Genomic DNA, 20525 nt, shown 5'->3' with positions numbered 1-20525 from the left:
TCAAGGTGAAAGGTAGCCTATAACTGTATAGTATGGTACAACAGAGGAAAAACTTGGGAGTGGGATATTTTGAAAAGTTTTTTTGAAAAGGTATTTGAAAACAGACAAAACTGAGTTTTTGCTATTGAGTTCTCAGGACTCGCACTTGAGAATTCCCACTTTTTAAAATACCAGTCTGTGTATTAAAAGACTGTATGTGTTTCAGATGTATATTTCAATTATAAAAATCTTCCTTCTCACTAAAACTCTGCACTCCTTTTAGACTGAATACTTCAGGTGGCACAGAAGGATCCATGTCTCCTCTGAAGGCCTCCAAAGTGACGGCAGTTAATTCACCATCTGCAGACAGAATAAGCAGAATTCCCGCATCCTCGGGCCCTAACCTTAAAAGGTTTTTTTGTTCTCATTTTGGTACAAATACTTACTGTATACTACAATGGTTTTCAGCACATATGCAGTCTATGAAGCACTTGCTGATCTTGGGTGTAAGAAGGCTTAAATTTACTTAGAAAGTGATTTGCTGTTCCACTTGCCAAACTTTAGTTGTCTGCAGATTTAAAAAAAACAAGCAAAAACCAAAACCTGTACTACTGGTATGAGAGTTTTGGTGGGACCATACCAAGTCAGAAACAGTATTACATTACTCAGGGTTTGGTTTTGTGTAACGCATCTGAGTTTGTAGAAGTTTTGCAAGTAGTCCCACAAGTCTATATGCTATTAATTGCAGAAGATAACTGAGTGGTAATTAATATTAATTTTATGAACACTTGATTTATTGCTATATTTAATTCCATTATTACTATTGTACTAAGTAATTATGGATGTTAAATGAAATTTAGAATGATGCATTTTTAATAACTTTTTGGGCACAAATATTTACTTGAAAAAAAATAACCAAGAGATATTTCAGGACGCCCTATTTTTATTCTCAAATTTTATCACATTACTTCTTGGTTACCTGAAGACATGTATCATGTTACTGATTTCAGGAAACAGAAGAGGAGTTCTTAAACTGTTACATGTACACAAAATACTTAAAGGTACATCAGCCACTGCCTAGACTTTTTAACATAATCTCCTGCATGTGCATATGGTTTGATGGAGGGGAAAGCTGGCCATGGTAGTGCTTGAATAAAGAAAGTTTGGGAGCACTTGACAAAGAATTCTGGGTCTCATTATTTGAGAGCTAGAAGATGAACCTGTGTGCAAACACAAATTATTTTAGAATGGTCCATGTTATTCACCTAATGTCTTCTGAATTGTCTGTTATTTTTTTTGTATATACCTGTACATACCTTGTGTGTATTTTCTTCCCCACATGTGTTTTCCATTCAGCGTTTCCATAAACTCCAGACTAGCCAGTTCTCTAGGGAACCTGTATGCTGCTTCAGATGATGATGAGAGCAAAATGACATCATTGGCCTCTAGGACAGGTTTTTCTGTAAGCCAACTCTCCAGCCACTTGAATGGCAGCTTGCAGCTGCCACACAGAAATAACCATGAACTGAACAACAACTTATACAACAGAAACAGCAGTAGTGGCAACCTGAGCAGCCAAACCAGTTTTCACAGCGCCGTGACAGACGAGTACACATCAGCCTTCCTTTATGGGCCTTGCAACTCCTCCAGCAATTGACCATACCAGAGTCAATCAATTTCTGTAAGTTCATAGTTACAACAGCACATTCAGGCATCTCACCGATGCTTATCTTCCTTGCTTCTGTGAGCAAAACTGTTGCAAAAAAATCTTAATCCAGCATAATTCTCTGACTTCCTTTAATGTTTCTGAACAGCACCTTTGTCTGTTTCCTTTTTAAGTAATTATCATTTCAGCTGCTTTTTTTTTTTCCCCATCTCTTTCAAGCATCTAGATGATGGAGGGTTCATAAAAATAAATCACTCCTGAACTTCAACTAACACTTTTTCTGATATCTTTTTTTATGGACCTTGTTACCTGTAAGATTTTATTTCAAATTATCCATAATGTTTTTTATAAGTTTATGTATCTTATTCTTCATGCAGTAACAGATTTAAAGAAGCCTTTGATTGTATCGTACTAAACGGAAGGTACAACATTCTTAAAAATAGGGCTCAATTGAAAGATAAGTCCACTTGACTTGAAACCTAGTCCTTTTCTAACACCAAATGTGAAAATTATTTTAGAACAAGATATTTCTCATGGTCTCACCATTTTAGCTTTTATTCAACAACTTTGGCTTGGGCTTATTTTGTGTCATTTTTCTATGTGAAAGAGTCTGTATAAAGAGGATACACGGATAAATTAATGCAACTTGAAAGTGATTCTATACAAAATGTGGAGAAGAGACTAGAGAAACTTCAGTTACGAAACCAGAAATCACTTCAGTTATTTTAGGGGGAAAAAATATTTACTACTATAAATCTAAAACCAATTTAAAATGTCTGGTTTCCAAAGATTTGATGTCCTACTAATTATAAAAATTAGTGCAGTGTTTTTAAAAGAATATATTGCCTACATTTAATTGAGCCTGTCAGCCTCTGTTTAGTAGTACTGACACTTCAGATTTTTCTTTTTTTAACTGCTGGAAATAAAATTACTTTCATATGAAATTAACTTCAGAATATTACACCTTTCCTTTCTGTTTCCTTACCACTGATAAACTGTTTCAGTGTAAAGAAAGTTTTAGTGTTATACCTGCTATGGTTTTTGTGATGAGTCCCCTGTTTTAAAACAGCTAATACACAGATTGCATGTAACTAGGATGTCAGCCAAAAAGATCATTCATGGGTTGTGTTCTCTTTTTCCTGAAAAAGTGGGAGATCTATCCTCTCTTCAACAGCTAGTAGATCGCACCACTTACAGTTCAGAAGCCACATGTTTACATCTTTGGAGTATGAATTGTACTTTCTGAGGATAGATGACAGTAGGAAATAAATTCTCATTGTTTCATTGTGGAATTAAATTGCATGTGTGAATGAAACCTAACTAGTATACAAAGTACATTGAAAATTAAGATAGTTGAGGGAGTTAAAAGTTAAGATAGTTGACTCTGTACTCTGATCAGTTCAATGGATAATTCCACTGGAAAAGGAGTTACTGTGCTAGGATGTGCTTGACCTAAAGCAAGTCTTTAAAATACTTGATGCTTTCAGACTCCTTGTTTGCAAGTATATTTAGCTGTTTATCCACTACAACTTACCTGGAAATAAATGTTAATATTCTATGATCTTAGAATCACTCAGTGTTCTACATTGAGTTTAAATTTGAGTTTAAACTTTATTTTAAACATCAGCAGTAACTTACAACGGACTTCTTGAATATTGCCACATCCTTTCAGTTGTTTTACCTTCTAATTTGGCTGTGGTTGTACCTGCTACATGGACTGAGGTTAAACTATATATAATTGAGATTTTTCTCAAGTTGGATATAGAAACCATCTCAGTTTTCTTATGAATCCAGTTCTAGAACAAGAGAACTGGTTTATTTTAATTCCTCCAGGCATAGAGGTGAGGAAACTGGTAACTTCATTTTCACGTAATGCAAGTACATCTTTCTTCCCTCTGCCCCCTGCACCTCAGTATGGAAGAGAAAGTTATTCAGTAGTCTTTTTTTCTACTGTTTTGTAATGAAACATCAAAAAAAAAAATTAATACTATTGTTCCACATTCCATTTAAAACAAAAAATAACTATGACTTCCTGTTGTCAGCCATATTTTTCCTTCATCAGTGTAAGCTTATAATCCACTTCCTTTATTGCATTTATGCTGTTGTGTGCTGATGAACTAGAAGAAAAGCTTGATTTTCACAGAACAAACAACTTACCATTCTAGCCAAATAGAATAAATATTTTATTTGCAAATTTTACAAATTGGATATTTTGATTAAGCAGAATCTCTCACAATTACAATTTTTGGAAATATTCTTATCAAGTATAATCACATTTAAGGTACCACAATAAAAATTTTACTTTGTTATTACAATAGTTATAAATCCAAATATCACTCTTTTTAAAATGTATTTTTATTGAAGAGTATGTAACTGGGTAGTCTTAAGATGAGTCACCTTTTGCTTCTATAGCTGTCATGGAAACTGGCAAGATGGAAAAATTTAAAAAAAATTGAGAAGTGTAGCAGTATTCTAAAATTCATATACATGATCTTTATACTTGTAGAATAGTTTTTCTTAATATGAACTTACCGCTAATGAATATAGGATGGCCTTTGCAAAAAGAGAAACAAACACAAGTGCATCTTACTGATCTGTAAATTTAGCAGAGTCAAAGGATCACTTCAAGTGCGTATGCCTTTTCTATAATATATCCTGATTTATTTTAGTGGATCTTGTGTATTCACAGTAACTCTTCCCTGCTGCAACAATGTTTTGGGAGACTTGATGCACAATTCAGAAAAGTTAAATTACTTTTTCTAATTACCTGGAAAAAGTGCATGTTCAAGTCCTAATGGATAGCCCTAAATGTTACAGGATTGTTCCCTCTTCAAGGTTAACTCACAGCTGACTTGATCCTGAAGATGAATGCATGACGAACACGGTTCTAGTGTCTAGATGGATCTGTGGCTTATTTTTTCTTCCAGGAGGCTTTCACACCTCCTATTGAAGAAGGAAAATGATAGTGATCTAAGCAGTTGCTTCAGAGTGAACTCCATGAGACATCATTAACTGTAGTGAAGCTATCTAATTTTTAGTTCTTTTATTAAATGTCTGATACTTGGGTCTAAAATGCCAAGCTTGACACTGCGTGGACCACTGTTAGGAGTACACATTGAGAATTCTACTCAATTAACTGATTTTACGCTCTCATCATTGCAATTCAACAATTTTCTTTGGTTTTTTCCCCTCTATTTTTCCCTCTATTTTAATCAGATTTTGTTAAATACCAGCATATGACTTGTAAAGGTGGATTGCGGCTTTCTGCTTGTAATAAAGCTTTCATAATCACAGGCCATACTTTAAGTCACTGCAAATAGAGGAGGTAGGAATGTAAATTTTAAAATAGAAAATCCTGAAAAGATTAAAAAAAAAAAAGAGAAAAAAATCACAGTTACAGGCTTTGAAATATTACAGTGAATCTCTTTGGACAATGTGAAGAGAATTAAGAGCACAAATTACTTCACAAAAGAAAAGGGGAAAAAACCCCAAAAACCTCCTAAAACAAACAAACCCCCCAACCTTCCCCAGCTAAAATTTAATTTTTCAAACTCAAAAATTAGCCAAATACTTTACAACAGCTCAGTTGTTACGGCTATCACCATGGTTTTAGTAGTAGGAACTTTATGGGAAGTCACATCAATTAATCTTACCTGGAAAAAATGCTGCTTAGGTTTAATTCTTCCCTGTGTTCAGAAAAAGCTTTGAAACATTAGGAAGAAGTCATTGGTATGTGAAGTAAAGCTATGGTGAGGGTGGGAACACACTGAAAAATATATTTCTCAATTTGAAAATAAATAAAATAAACCCTGCCTACCAATCTGTAATGAAAATTAACAAAACATGCTATCTTGTTTCCAAGCAACCTGTGCTGCATGGATATTTGTTCTTTTTCATATGCTGCCATTAATTTTTTTGTGGTTTTTTGTAACTTGGATTCCTAACAATTTTAAGAGTTTCAGTTTAAACTTTGGAATCCTTAATTTATACTTTGCTTGCTTATTTATTTAACTTAGGATGTAGAATTCCTGGTTACTACTGCCTGCTAAGTAAAGGGCTACTGTTTGTAGTTCTTTGTCAACTAACACTAGCTGTTCCCAAGATTAGCAAGAGTGTACAATGCTTTCTGGTCATCTTGTATCTGTCCAAGCTTAAAGTAATCTATTACTGTACAACATAGAGTATATAATTAAATTTCATGCATTTTTAATGTTTGTTACTCAGCTTTACTTGGAATTCAGTTTTGAAGGATCCATTGCAAATACTGCTCTAGTTAAGTGTAACCATCGTTCTGATTGTTAAAATACACTTCTGAAAATGAGAAAGCTTTGAGGATTATTAAGAGAGCAGAAGTTTCAAGTGCTCATTAATGAAGGGCTGTTCCTTCTGCCTCACTCTTACACATGTAATAAATAGCTAAACAAATGCTCTCACCAAAGCAAATAATCCAGAATTATTATTAGAGAACAGAGTTAGGAAAAATAACCTTCTATGATTGTGTTCCATGGTGATTATGAGCCTATAATGAAAAAAATACTTGGTACATGTTTAGTTTTATAGTAAAGTATTTCCTATTAAATGATACCCTTCATGTTGAATCCATTTAGTACTAACCCCAGACCCTTTTCAGTCAGTGGTATTCAAATCTTTATATGCTGACAGCACTTCTTTTTCAGCCTAGGAAAGAATATCCAGATGGTCTCAGGTCTTGAAGATGTGAAAATACATTTAAAAGACAACTTTGGAAACATACACTGAGATTTAAGATACAGAAAAAAGTGGGTTTGTGCTATTAGAGCTCTAGAGGTTCCCTGTTACACACTACTACTACTAGTACTGTGTTTCACTATGGATGCCAAAGAGGATTTCTAAAGTGACTGGTTAGGAATAGTGGGGAAAATAGAAGAGAAGACTCCGAGGTTCTGAGCTTTCTTGGGATTCATGTTGTTCTCAAGTAGATCTAATTTGGATGAACGGATGCAGTTTTAAAATATAGTTTGCCTTGTTTATTTGCTATTTATAACCATACTAGTACAGCAAAGAGCTCTCTTAGATAAGACTTTTTCTTCATCAGAATGACTTCCTGAACACATCTGTGTAGGAGGTAATAAAAAATGTTTGGATGCTGTCTGAACTTACTAATTACTTAGTAATAAAAACTTAAATAGAACCAGAAATGTAAATAAATAGAGCAGACCAGGTTATGCTTTCCTGTTAATTAGACTGCTTGCTAATCCAGATGAACAATTTGCAGTGCTTCACTTTTGTCTGGGTTTAGTAATCATACATGAATTTATTCATGTGCATAATTGTACTGCTACAGCTTTTTTCTTATTTATCTACACTATGTATGTTTCCTATGTTATTACCTGCATCAACATCTAAAGTATACTGTATTTTTTACAGTAGCACTTTGATTCTCATTCAGGATAAGTGGAAACAATTCAATTATAGTAAATGCAATCATATGTTTTTCCAATACATTTTTAAGACATTGTTTTAAGGTGGTGTTTTAAAAAAATTGTAACACTTTTCTTCAAGAATCTCTAGAATTTGGTTTGGAAAAGTGAGTGTAGATACAGAAAAGTTGATGGACTTTACCATATCTAGTGTTTGAGTTTTTTCTAATTTATTCATATTTACCTATGCAGAGATCCAACTCTGTTCATTTTTCTTCTTCCTGTCCTTCCTCTGCTCCTTAAGTGCAAAATGCATGTTATATACAAGCATGACATCCCCAGTGAGTTTTAATCAGTTTTTCTTCTTTGCACAGTCCCTTCAGTCTGAGTATGTTCAGTACTAAAGCCTTGCTGCTTTGGTGAAACCTGTTGAGCTCTTAAAATCGAAGTCCTTCACGAAGGAGAACTTAAGGAAGGAATCTGCGCACTCAGAGGAATCTTCAAGACAACATATTAAAACCTTACCACCAAGAGGCGACTTCTTAACAGGCAGAAATTTCTTGTTAATGACTACTGCAGATGCACTGAATTTATGAAAATTATTTTACTTTGTTATACACAGATTTAAATTTTTAATGTTGACAGCTTGAATATATTTCTAATGAGTTTCATTAAGGCATTTATTAATATTTGTACAGTGTTAAAATATGTATTAAGAGAATATTTTGGTAATCAATATATATAAAGATATGTAAAAATTAGAATATATTTAATTTAGTGTTCACCACTTTGCTACAAAAATGTATATTTTAAAGAATTTTTACATGTTTATCAAAGATGAAAATTTTTTTATGAACAAGATGTTTTTCTTGGTTTATGGGTCCATCATTATTGCTGAAAGCCTAATGGTCTTCTGGTAACTTAACGGAAGTCTTAACTAGTGAGAGGCTAGTTATCACGCTATCAACTGAAAGCACTTGATACATAGTCTGCTTTCCACTTTCAGCTGCTAATGTTTCATAAGGAAACACTATGAAAGAAAAAATAAAAGGAAAGTATTTGTTGAGATGCAATGTAACTTACATCTTCCATTGCAAAGAGGAAGTAATTTATCTGATGATTCAATTGTACAATTAACGCTTTCTTTCAATTTGTCTTAAAGGAACTTTTTCTTTTTAATGTACAATGCTAAATTTTGCTATGCAATATATACTGCAAAGATGAAGACAGACCAAACTTAAGTTGGTAAGAATGTGTATGTATAATGAATTTGGCAGTGCTGCGCGCTTACATGTTTTTAACCTACGTTTGGCAATACATGTACAGTTTCATTAGTAAAGCATACTAAAGTAAATGTTGGAAGTATTAAATTTTCACTTATCAATTGGATGCTTCATAAACTTTTTAATTTGAAAATTATTGTTAAACATACAACTAAGGTAACCTCCTGTATCACAGAATATTTTTATCAGTTGTAAAGATGCTCTTTAACATATAGTTTAATCAGGTGTGATTAGAGATGAGACTTAGAATGAAGTGGTATTACAGTGAAGTACTAGAGATCACGTGTAAAATTTTCAGAACCCCACAAGTGCATAGTAAGCAAAAAAAAAAAAAAAAGGACTTGATTTGCTATTAATTTAGAAGACAAAAAACAGATTTGTTACCTATGAGTTTTTCCGATACCTGTGGAAACTTGAAAATAAAATTTGGTTGAATTGTCAGTCTTTGTTCCTGAGGACCTGGGAATGCCTTGCATCTGCTTTACAACTGAAGTTAAGATAAAGTGCCACATTCTTTTTTTTTTTTAAAAAAGATCAGATCACAAATTGCTATGGGAAGTTGTACTGAAAGTGTTAATAAGCAATACTGAGAGCAGCTATATAAATCACTGAATAAAATTACATGTAATACTGTACTTTTTTCACAACTGTGTATATGTAACATATACACACACAAAGTAGCATATGTGTGTGCATATATATACAATATACTGTATATGAATTCTAGATTAATGGTAAGGTAATTCTACCTCTTATCAAGAATTTTGTCATGTACTTTGTTATAAATAGTTTTCCTTAATAAAATATTGTTTAATTTTGAAAATGTAGAGATATATATACATACAGCTAATTGATAATAAAATGTCTGTATCAGCCAGCTTCCCTGTTTCTTGGCTTTTCTTACTTAGATCTTCTGATGTAAACTAGTATAATTAGATCTCTAATTGAAGAGTAGCTCTTCAAAATCACCTTCTAAAGCATGCTAAAGATGACGTTGCAAAAAGACATCAGTATGTCAGATCTCTTTTACAACTCATCTCTCTAGCTAACCTTCTTGTATTTGCTTTGTATAACATCAAGTATTTAATCAACATATTGACAATATGATATAAAGGTTGTAATTCAAAAAATCATGATTTAAAAGCTGTGTCTGAATTGAGGAAACTTTCTTTAATTTTCCTGGACAAGGACCCTTGTTAAAGGTGTAATATACTCTGTCTTTTTTGTATGTGCAACAAGCTGCTTAATCTCACTAACAGCATGGTCTTTGTCCATAAGAACTTAAAAGATCATGCTTTCATTTAGCTTTTTATTGTTCCTTCAATTAAAAACCAGTCACAAGTGGTTCTAGCATTGTTTAACTGCTGCTGATTTTCAACAAATTTGTGTTGCATGATTATTTATCTACGGTGCTTAATATTCCTCTCAGATAAGTCTGTACTGCAATAGATGATGTGGACAGTATGTAACTGTAACACTGCCACTCTAAAGGAATGGCAAAGCCAGAAATAGAGCAGATGCTTTAGAAGTTACCCAAATTCTAGTGACAATCTAAAAACACAATAAAAGGCTTCTGCCACTACATTCAGACAACTAATGGATGCTGATTTGGATGTGTAGTGTAAATATAAAGGAAGAATAGCTAATTAAAAAGTTTCTAGTATGTAGGCATCAACATCTCCTTTAGCCTTTTTCTGGACTTATATTGATACAAAATACAGTAAATGCCAGCTAATGTACAACATATTTTTTGTTCTTAAAAATGAATTATGAATATAGCCAGTATTCTGTAACAATCAGCTTCTTAACAACAAAATTGGGGACAAGGAAAGGTAAAGGAGGTCTTCAGAACCGCAGCTTTTAAGAAATACCACCAAATTTGTTTCATATCCTCTGTTCACTTATCCTTGAACTTTACCATTTCTGTTGCTTCATATACAAATATTTCTCCTTGTTCTGGGAGAACAAGCTGTAGCACATGAGATCTTTAAAAAGAGATTTAACAAACACGTAAGGCTGGATTCAATAAATCCAGAGATCTCTACTGGGTCTGTGAGTCTGTGGCTAACACCTTATGAAAATTAATCTTAAGTATTTTCAAGTATGCTATATGAAGCTTTTTGGTTAGGGAGGTATTTCTTGTTACAGATTTAGAGAATATTTTTCAATTACAGTACTGCAGAAAGAGGAGGATTTTAGTTTCTATAATGACTGTTCTCTACTGACAGCTAAACAATGAAAGGCCTCAAAAGGTTTGACACTTGATTAGATCTACACTGCAAAGTGCAGCAGGCAAAAAAATATGGTAATTAAGGGCCTGATCAAGTAAATCACTCAGGTATGTCTTTAACCTTAAGCACATGAGCAATCTGATTGATGAAAAAAGAACATAAGATATTCGTGTTTGTAACAAATCCACATTTGGATCAATAGTCCTGTCAATTGCAAACATGAGCCTTTCTGTCAATAAATGATGTGCTATATGGCAACAATAATCCATTGACCCCCCCACAAATTAACTTCATTATTTTAAAGAATGTATATTGTAACTATAATTACTTCCTAATACATTATTTTGGTATTGTTGTTTGTTAGCATTGTGAGTTTAACAATATCTAAAAACACCTCATAGAGATATCTTTGGTCACTGTACAGGTCATACCTTTTGTGGGCTACAGAAGTAAGCAATCTCAGCTCATACAACCCACCTGTAAAAGCAGCTTTTCTCCTGAACTCACCACAAAATTAATCAGTATTCCTTTTCTGGAAAGCTTTTGAAAGGAAATGTAAGTTCTTTTACTCTGTTTCTTATTAAATCTTGTCCAAGGGAAGGAAAGTTAACATTTTGTCCCTGTTTGAGTAAAGTGCTCTAGAGTTCTTGGGAGAATCCCACTACTAACTCTTCTACATTAGGACTGCTAAGCCCTGCTCTTCAACCAGTGTTTAGTCCGCCTAAGAACCTGTCATTCACCTCTGCGGTAACTTGTCCTCTGTATTAATTTCTGTGCGAGACAGTTTCAAACACTACACTGATTCTGTTTTACCTGTGTACTTACTGACACCAGTGTTCACCTTTGGTGAGTTGGTGATGCAGGATTTCCTGCAGGTTGAGCTTTATGAAGAAATGATGAGTATGTAAACTGAGGACCAGCTTCCTCAAATAAGTACTACTGTCTTACCAAGGATCTGGGTATCTATCATGTTTGAAAGATTTAATTTGGAAAGTGTATTTTTATTATAGACCGGTTCTAAAATTAACTTTAAGCTTGCAAAAGCATAGTGCGCTTCCTCTTAACAAAAATAAGATCAGAAAAAAACAGTTTGAATATCTAGCAGAGGAGTTTCTACAGTAAATGGATTGTATTTCAGACAGAAGTAACTGATACTGGTTTGAAAGCTTGCTGCAAATTAAATTTGTGTAAATGGGTTAGAACCAGAAAACTGGTAAGGCAACAAGAAAAGTCAGACTGTACTTGCAGTATTTCTGGAGCATGATAGGGTTTTGGTGGGGTTTTTTTTCCCTTCCTTGATTTAACAAGTTGAAAATCTGCTGAATAATTCATGAAGAGTGGAAGGGCTGTATCTTCCTGGAATGATATACAGTGTACGTACTGTGGCACAGAAGAAACTGCAAAGCTTTGTATCAGTTGCTGCCGTTTCTGCTGCTGATTGTAAGGTGCTGCTGCTTTTCGCATTTTCACTGCTACAGAATCCTCAGTCGTGCTCTGGTCTGCTAACAGCTGTCTGCTCCCTATGGACCCACCTTCGCTACCTACAATCTGTGGGCTCTCTTACTACCTACCTGCCTCAGACACTGCTGTTCTCTGGATCGTTCCTGCAAACTGCCTTTTCTGGACCTTGCAGCTTGTATGACTGAAACCTGCCTGAGAGTCCCTCAGCTGCACATCCTCGTGCTTGGTGAGGGACTCCTGCGGCAGGATCTTCTGACCCAGACAAGGATGGGATTTACAGGGAGAAGTCAAAACTGAGCTGCATTCAGCGAGATGCCCAACGCCTCTTCCTGGACTGCTAGCTCGCCTCTGCTGCTGCTCTGGGAGGATTCCTCTGGGACTCGTATCTTCCTGTCGCTGCTCTATGCAGTCTTAGCTATCTCAGGGACTTTGTCCAATGTGATGGTCATCTATTTAGTCTTTTCCTTCAAGAAGCTGCAGACAACCAGTAATGCCTTCATTGTGAATGGCTGTGCAGCAGACCTAAGCGTTTGTGCCCTGTGGATGCCCCAGGAGGCTGTGCTGGGGCTGCTGCCTCCCAACTCCTCCTCCCTTCACTCGGTGGAGTACCGGCTGCTCCGAGGGGGGCTCCTCGGCCTCGGCCTCACCGTCTCCCTGGCCTCTCACCTGCTGGTGGCCTTCAACAGGTACGTGCTCATCACCAAGCTGCCCAGCGTGTACCAGGCCCTTTACCAGCGGAGGCACACGGGCTGCATGATCGGGCTTTCCTGGGCCCTCGCCCTGCTCCTAGTTCCGCTGCTGCCCGGGCTCTGGACCCCGGGCTCTGCCCAGCAGCTGCCCCTGCGGCAGACGGACGGCAGCTCTCGCTACACCGCCCTGCTCCTCGCCCTGGCCGTGCTGGGCCAGACCGCGCTGCTGCTCCACTGCTACCTCGGCATCGTGCGTCGGGTGCGGGGGAGCGCCAAGCGGGTGAGCGTCCTCAACTTCCACCTCCTCCACCAGCTGCCCTTCCCCGCCGCCCCGCCGCCGCCCCGCCGCGCCCAGCGCCGCCTCAGCAGCGTCTCCGTCCTGCTGCTCTGCTGCGTCTTCCTCCTGGGCACCCAGCCCCTGGTGTGGGTGAGCCTCCTGGGCTTCTTCTTGCGGCCGGCGCCTCCGGCGCTGCAGGCCGCCAGCTGGCTGCTGCTCTGCTCCCTCTCGGCCCTCAACCCCCTGCTCTACACGTGGCGCAGCGAGGAGTTCCGCCGGGCGGCCCGCTCCGTCCTGCCCCGCGGCGAGGGCCCCGCCGCCGCTCCGCGCCCCGCCGCTGCCGCCGGCCCCGCCGCCGCCCCGCCCTGCCCGCAGCTGCCGCGGCGGCGGGGGACGGCGGGCAGCCTCAGCGCCGCCGCTGCGCCGCGCTGAGAGGCCGCGGCTGCGGGAGGGGGACGGCGAGGACCCCCGGGCAGCCCGCGGCCCCCCGCCCCGCCGGGCAGGAACAGCCCCATCCTCCCTGGCCGCTTCCCGCCCTTCCCGCCGGCAGACACCTCACGTCGGGGAGCCGAGCCGCCTGCCGCGCCCGCCGTGAGGTCCAGTCCCCTTGCTGCTGCCACCCCGGCCCCCTCTCCGGTAGCGCTCCTCTGTAAAACCTTCTCCTGTTGCTCCTTTCTGACCCCACGCACCTCTTTCCCGCTCCCTCTTTCACGGCGCTGACAGGCAGCCCGAGGTTCCGACTGCTTTTCTGGGGCAGCGGTACGGGCGCTAGGGCGGGGGTCCCTTACCCGCCCTCCCGCGACACTGCCCTCGCCGCCCCCTCAGCTCCGTTCCCGCTCACGGCAGCTGCCCGCCCCCCGGTGCGCGCCAGGACTCCAGCCAAAAGCGGTGGATTTGGACATCTGGAGTAACTGGTAAATATGGCAACGTACGTAACTTGTTATGCTTTAAAGATTTCAATATGAGGCAGGCACCTAGACAGCTCTTTTTGAGACTTACTGCAAGTTTGTTTTTATGAAATCTATCTAATTCTTTCAGCATTTGAAGTAATTCGTTGAAGCAAGCTACCTTAATGCCAGGTTCGCTTGTGAAGAACTGGGAAGTGTCTCATTACATGAGCACACACAAATCCACACATGCACACAAATCCGCCAGGAACTGCTTCCTTTCCCTCAGGTTACCTAATCGGTGTGCTTCATGCAAGACAGCTTTCCCCTGGCCAACTCTTGGATGATGCTGCCTGTGGAAACTGTTAGAAAGAAAAACATATACACCTTTGTGGTGATCTGGTTTGGATGTTTTGAAAGCTCTTTATATAAAGTGTAAGGCCTGTTCTGACAAAGGCCTATGCCTGTGGTAATGCACTTGATAAAATACAATGCAATATGGAGACCAGTGTTGTCCATCTAACCTTGTCACCTATTCAGTTACCAGTTTATTGTGTTTCTATTAAGTATGTTATTGCTGAAGTGCGATTTCACAGCCTTTGCTAAATATAAAATGACAGATTCTGTGTGGCATTTGGAAAGGCAACAGCTCCTCGCACAGAGAGTGGCAAGGGAAACAAACTGCGGTGGCGAGCGCTGCAGCCTCATTCCTCCCAGGAATGGAGGCTAAAATCCTTGTGTTTCCTTCACTATTCATTGACCACCTCCTTCCTCTTTTCCAACACAGTTGCTGTTGTTCTTATGGTGACGTTACTTAGCGCTCTGTTTGCCTTTTGACACAAAAGACTGGAAGAAGGTAGTTCTTTTCTGAGCCCATGGACATCCACGAGCAGTATCACCTAAACTGTGCTATCTTGAGGAGAAGAATGGACACATGGGAACATAGGAAAGGTCTTCACAACAAGAGTTTGTTGCATCGGGTGACAGGTATTAATATGAGCTTGGCAGCTCTCATGAGAACATGTGAATGATGCGACGATAACAAGGAAGAGACAAGCACGATAGGTATAACATAAAAGGCCCTATGACCATATCTTATAATGCTCCACACTTTGCTTGCCTTACCTGATGGAGTTTGAGTTTCAACAGAAATTGCTTTAAGAGGAAGGGAAGAACTTCTTTTTTTTTCCCAAGTATAAGACCTGTTAGGTATCTGTGATACAATGATGTACCTAGAATCCCCATACCAATATTTTATTTTTCTAAATACAAAAATTCACTTTCATCACAGAAAAGATTCCTCTTGAGGTCAAGATTTAACAAAGACAAGGAATAAAGGCCTCAAAAGGAAAAAAAAAAAAAAAATAATTATCTTGACATCCTGAAAATGTGTTGACATCTTGAAAACAGCTTTAGCCGCTTGCGAGGATGTGTGGAAAAATAAGAGAAGTTTCCTAGAGTCTGAGGCTTACAGAGAGTTTCTTCTTCCATCTTGGAGATGGTGTGAGAGACAGTGTGCCATTGAGTGACAGCATCAGAATGATGGGGAGGGCTAGCAAGGAAACATGAACATACGAGATATGCAAGATTCATTTTTATCAACACTGTGCACGTATCTTGGAGAGTGGAGAAGCCACTATATCCTTGCTGTAATCTGTCATCCTAATCGCAGCGAATGTGCTTTTGCTAGCTTTGTGCAGCAAATGGAGAAGGAAAACTGTTCTGACCACACCTACACCAATTCTGGAAAATATTCTGGATCACTGCCAAAATAAAGGTAAACCAAGGGCCACCCAGGGGTAAGACCCTGCTCTACTATAAAGTAATCCTTAGGCTGGAACCCACAAAAGGATGTACATCGCCACTTCCCACCATGGCTAAAGGAACAGAAGACACTTGGTAAAGCTCACTACTGGGCCCATAATCAAAAGAACAAACTTTAAAATAAAACACTAGGCAATGTGTGTGTCCCCCGCCCTCTTTTTGGCTATGGAACATGTTAGTCTGGAATTAAAGCAATAACCTGTTTCAGAATTCAATGTCCAAATGTCAGATAACTGGAACTTCTGAACTTCTTCCCTTGTAAAATAGCATGCAAGTTAAATCTGAAATGCCTGTATTTTATACAGACTGCGTTTTAAATGCAAACACGTATAAGAAATGCTATCATGTACAAAACTCCAGTCAGCTATCCTTATGCTATGCATTAATTCCAGAGAACAGCTGGAAATCCCTTGGAAAGTCTGATGTAGTTACATCTGACTGTAAATCTTTGACTGTTTTAATATACTCAGGTGACCTAAATAGCATTACTCAGAAAAGAATTTTAATTTAAAGTAATTAAGAAAGAGTAATTGTCTCAACTTAAGATCAATTTCTCAGAAATTACTGCTCAGAAAAGTCCTGTATGCCTTGTTCTACAGCCATATTCTTTCTATTTCCACATTGTAAATACTCCATGGTAAATTGCAATGGAAGCACAGCTTAGCTCAGCTTTTCCTGGCTCTGTGGTACTGCTTCTTGGTTGAGAAGATTGATCTGCCTTTCAGTTTTTGGTATCTATGCTTTACTTTTACGGCTGATTCAAATGTGTCCACTGCTAGTTTAATGGTGACTTTTCTTTAATATAAATTTCTGTCATGCTCAAACAACTGATTTACAGATGCAAGGGATATGTTGCCAATCATCCTTTAAAATGTCTCAACCAAACAATCTTTGAAGAGGTGGGAAATCCTGTTAGCAATTCCAGTGAGATTTGCTTAAATTGAATTGCTCTTTTGTACTGATGTTGTGCCAAGCAAGTTACCTGAGCACGGCCTAAAGCTGCCCTTCCTAGAATGGCTCGTCAGCTGGCCTCATGTATGTTAGATGAGGGATGTGATCTCATTAAAACATTGGATTTATTATACAGTAGTGCAGATCACGTTGTTCATGTGCAATAGGTGCCTATTCCTTCGCTATTTTCTCAGAGCTTCTGGAAACAAGAGTAGCTAGGAGTTAGTAATCGGCTGGATGAATTGCAGCCAGTTGTACTGATGTGGCTTGAAAACAGCCATTTGGCATATTACAGCTGAAGTAAATCTGCCACTCAGTTTGTGGTTTGCCCATGCAGAAATACACGTGGGACCTGCTTTTTGAAGGTAAAATTGTGATGCTGCAGAATAACATCCTGAGGCGGAAATATGGTTATTTGCTTGCAGAGGATGTTCATGAAGTTATAGTTTGGATTAAAACTTTTGAAGTTACCCTTAATTTAAGATAGTTGTAAAAAGCCATTGAGCTGCTTTGTGGAATCAGACAGCTACAATAATATAAGCCTCCACCAAAACTAGACAAGCATTGCCCTAAACAAAGCTGTGTAAAAAAGTACAGGCAGCAAAGTGAAGCTGGGAAAATATGACAGGAGATAAGGATAGCAGGACAGGGCCACTAACAGTGTGGTCCTGAGAAACAACACAGAGCAAAGTCTGAAAGCCGAATGAAGCCTGGAATTATGATGAAATAAACCACCTCCAATTATTTGACTCTTTATATATGTGAGGAAACAGAATTCTGTGCTTTTCTTAATAAATTGAAAACATGCAATTCTATTCTCAATTTCATCTTTTAACAAAGCATTCCATACACCAGAAAATTTTCTTTAACCTCAGGAATCAAAAAAGACTAAAGGTACGAATTGCATCAGTGTTCTTCTGGAGACTACATTCCACAGCATTACTGGATAGCAGAGATAACATCTTGGCTAACCTCCAGATTCAGTCAGCCGTAAGCATGCTGTGAACCTTTTTTTTTCTAACTACCAAATTGATGCTATTTTTAAAAAAAAAAACCCACATACAGATTATTTTCAAATGAAGACGTTTAAGTGTAGCATTTCATTAAAGAAAAAAGTGACAACATATACTTTAGCTTTCCATTTCATCTTAAATCACATAACTAGATTATTGCAGTATTCTTTAAATTCAGAAGTCCCTTTCCCAAATGGCAGCAAAAATAGCTTTTCTCGTGACTATTTAACTTCTAAGAAAGCTACCTTTTTTTGCTCTTTTATGTCAATCCTTCCCATGCACTGTCATCATTTTACCAGAGTAATAGTCTATTTTCTTTCTTTTTCCCTTTCTTCAGTATTTTCTGTAATTTCCTTCACTAAGGGAAAGGTACTTGATCCTGCTGATCAAGGACTCCTTGAGCAGTGTAAGTTGTGAGAGACAATTGTAAACTAAGACTAAAGAACTGAGGGACAAATCCTGCATACTTAAATTTCTACTTAAGACTGAATAGGTTTTGAAGGTGGGGTTTTTCATGTGTAGAGTAGTGGACAAGTGCTGTGTCTATATTTAGAGATACTTGCATTTGATTAAGGCTATGTAAAAACCAGGGGTAATACAGAAAAAAGTCACAAATAGTTTGAAGGCTGGAGAAAAAAACTTTGTAGCTGAAGAGCTCATTATAAATAACTTATCAGAAGTGACCTCATTACACACCCTTATGCAAGTATTCAAACTGATCTGTTACTATAGAAGGTGGTCTAATGATCTCTTCTCCCTTGGAGAACATGACCTTAAAGGAAAATAGCTCTGCTTTAAGAGTGTGGGCCACCTTGTTTGTTTATTGTCAATGAGTTCAATATGGCAAGTCTTTGCCCTATGCCTGTTCTGGGCAGGAATTCATGAAATATGAACTGCAAACAAAATAATCCTGGAGAAAAACGCTTTGTGGCTCCTTTCTGACCTGCAGCTTTGGGTTTCTGCAGAAACCTAATAACCACTCCAGGAAGCTTAACTGTTTGACGTTTAGGGCAAACTATAGGATATCTAACCTGCAGTTCCACACCAAGTTTATCACAAGTATAGAGCCAAGCTTTTGAGAGTTGTTCAGAAGGAAAGCAAACTGCCTGTTGGAGGGGGACCTCAAGCCAAACAAGGGAGCTGTGTAGCACCACAGCTTCACCATGCTGAACTATGCCTTTGTGGGACAATGAGTTGAAACAATGAGTAACAGAAATGCACCTCTGCCAGAATTTTTCAGCATTCTTTAAACACCTTTTTTTTTTCTGTACTTGTGTGAGATCATCCTCTGCCTCAAAAGTTTTCCTGCTGCTTTAGAACTGACAGCAAATGAAAACCATACTTAGTTATTAAAGAAACACAAAGGAAGAAAGAGTAATTCTCATTCCCACTGGACAGAACCAGCTCCCATGGTTCAAGGACCAAGGTACAAGGAACAAAGATGGAGCTACTATTATTGAAAAGCTTCACTTAAGACCAAAGATGCTTTGTGGTCAGGAGCAGCCCTACAATGTGAAACGGCTGCTGGTGAAAAATGCTGTCATAAAGCCATGCCATAGTTGGTTGTCACATTTGCTGTTTTCTGAATGGACACACTGGTGGTGTTTGCATGTGATATTGCCATTAGAGAAGGTATTAATATTTGTGAAAAACACCTGTGCAGCTTGGGCTTCTCAGTAAGAGCAAATTTTGATTACAGCAGCAGGACTTGGCCATTCTGTTCCCTCTCTTAGAGTTCAGAGAGCAGGTGAGTAAGGAAAGTGGAAGTGCAGTCCTGGGGGGGAGAAACAGCGGGAACAACCATACCTGGAAAGATATCTTTGATATCTTGTTATTCTATTCATAGCTTCATGAATCTGCCATCTCAGATGGAAATTTCTTAATAGATGTCTTCAGGCTGTCTGGAGTCTTCACCTGTCCTGTGACAGTCTCAGGGCAGAATTAAAAATGCAGATGTGCTTCAGGCATCCATCCTGATCTGTTCTGAAGCTGATGATGTGATGGAGGTGCAACGTCAGCCTAAAAGCAACAGAAGAAAACTGTGAAAGAGAGACCTTGAGAGACAAAGTTGACAAATCAAACAATAGCCAGTTTTGCAAAGTGTTACACAAACTTTGCTTCATGTTTGTTCCACTAAGGTGTCACAGTGAAATACCTTTTATTTTCTGCCCCCTTTGTCTGCCCTGCCTCAGTGCACAGCAGCACTGGGTTAGCCACTTTCTTCTCACCCTAAAGCCTCTGACATGGTCCTTGGTGTTATTTCATAAAATGCTGTTTCTGTGATTCTTTATAAACTTTGCATCTTTCATTCTAAAGCTCAGTGAAATGGCTGTAGCACTGTTGTAGCTGTGGAGACAGGAGCAGCAAGGTTTGAACAGAGTTCATAACCAGGAATATTGTGAAGATATGTGAGTAGTACTTCTTCATATTTATGTTTGAGTATTACTTCTTTGTCTTCTGTTGCATTTCATCTGTTGCTATCTACCCATATTGGAATAGCTTCATTGCAGGTGTGTCCTTTTCCATAAAAAAATCTCTTTCAATTAATCCTTTTTTATAAAGGTAGTGGTAAAATCTCACAGGATTTGAACTGTGCAGCCATGTTAGCTCCTCCAGTGAGCATAATTGTCCCTCTTTCAATCAACAGAGCATCCTCCTTTACATTAGGTTTTTTCGATTTGTGGCATTATTTCTCTCAGGCTGATTAAATGAGAGAGTTGGTAGATTGCAACATGGGAAAACAAAACTACAGCCTCACTACTGCTTCAGTACTGATTTCAAGGCGAAGGCACTTTTGATAGCTTTCGCTGTGGCTATCAGCTTTTTTGTGTGTGGTATTAAAACAAAACAGTAGAACTATCTATC

At 38.6% G+C, this 20525-nt stretch overlaps 2 protein-coding genes across 6 annotated transcripts in view; both read left to right on the top strand.

Moving 5' to 3' along the window:
* The window catches only part of CDC14A (cell division cycle 14A), a 61120-nt gene extending 52274 nt beyond the window's left edge, over positions 1-8846 (top strand). For 4 of the 5 annotated variants that reach the window (XM_075760049.1, XM_075760047.1, XM_075760050.1 and 1 more), the window contains 3 exons: positions 263-391; positions 1336-1660; positions 7419-8846. In XM_075760049.1, coding sequence (XP_075616164.1) covers positions 263-391; positions 1336-1636 — 430 coding nt within the window. In that variant the 3' untranslated portion in view covers positions 1637-1660; positions 7419-8846. The remainder of the gene's footprint in view (positions 1-262; positions 392-1335; positions 1661-7418) is intronic. The other variant, XM_075760052.1, reaches the window with a different exon arrangement.
* Positions 8847-12331: 3485 nt separating this feature from the next.
* GPR88 (G protein-coupled receptor 88) lies at positions 12332-13688 on the top strand. Its single transcript, XM_010309878.2, has one exon. The coding sequence runs from the start codon at positions 12332-12334 to the stop codon at positions 13415-13417; it is 1086 nt and encodes a 361-aa protein (XP_010308180.2). The 3' UTR covers positions 13418-13688.
* Positions 13689-20525: the final 6837 nt, after the last annotated feature.

The sequence above is a fragment of the Balearica regulorum genome, chromosome 8 (assembly GCF_011004875.1).
Source record: "Balearica regulorum gibbericeps isolate bBalReg1 chromosome 8, bBalReg1.pri, whole genome shotgun sequence".
Taxonomy (NCBI): Eukaryota; Metazoa; Chordata; class Aves; order Gruiformes; family Gruidae; genus Balearica; species Balearica regulorum.
Note: the sequence above shows the minus strand (reverse complement) of the source record. Positions and strands in the feature narration are given on the sequence as shown.

What these genes read in the sequence shown, in the direction of transcription:
- GPR88 (XM_010309878.2), top strand. Translation starts at nt 12,332, where the DNA reads ATGCCCAACGCCTCTTCCTGGACTGCTAGCTCGCCTCTGCTGCTGCTC.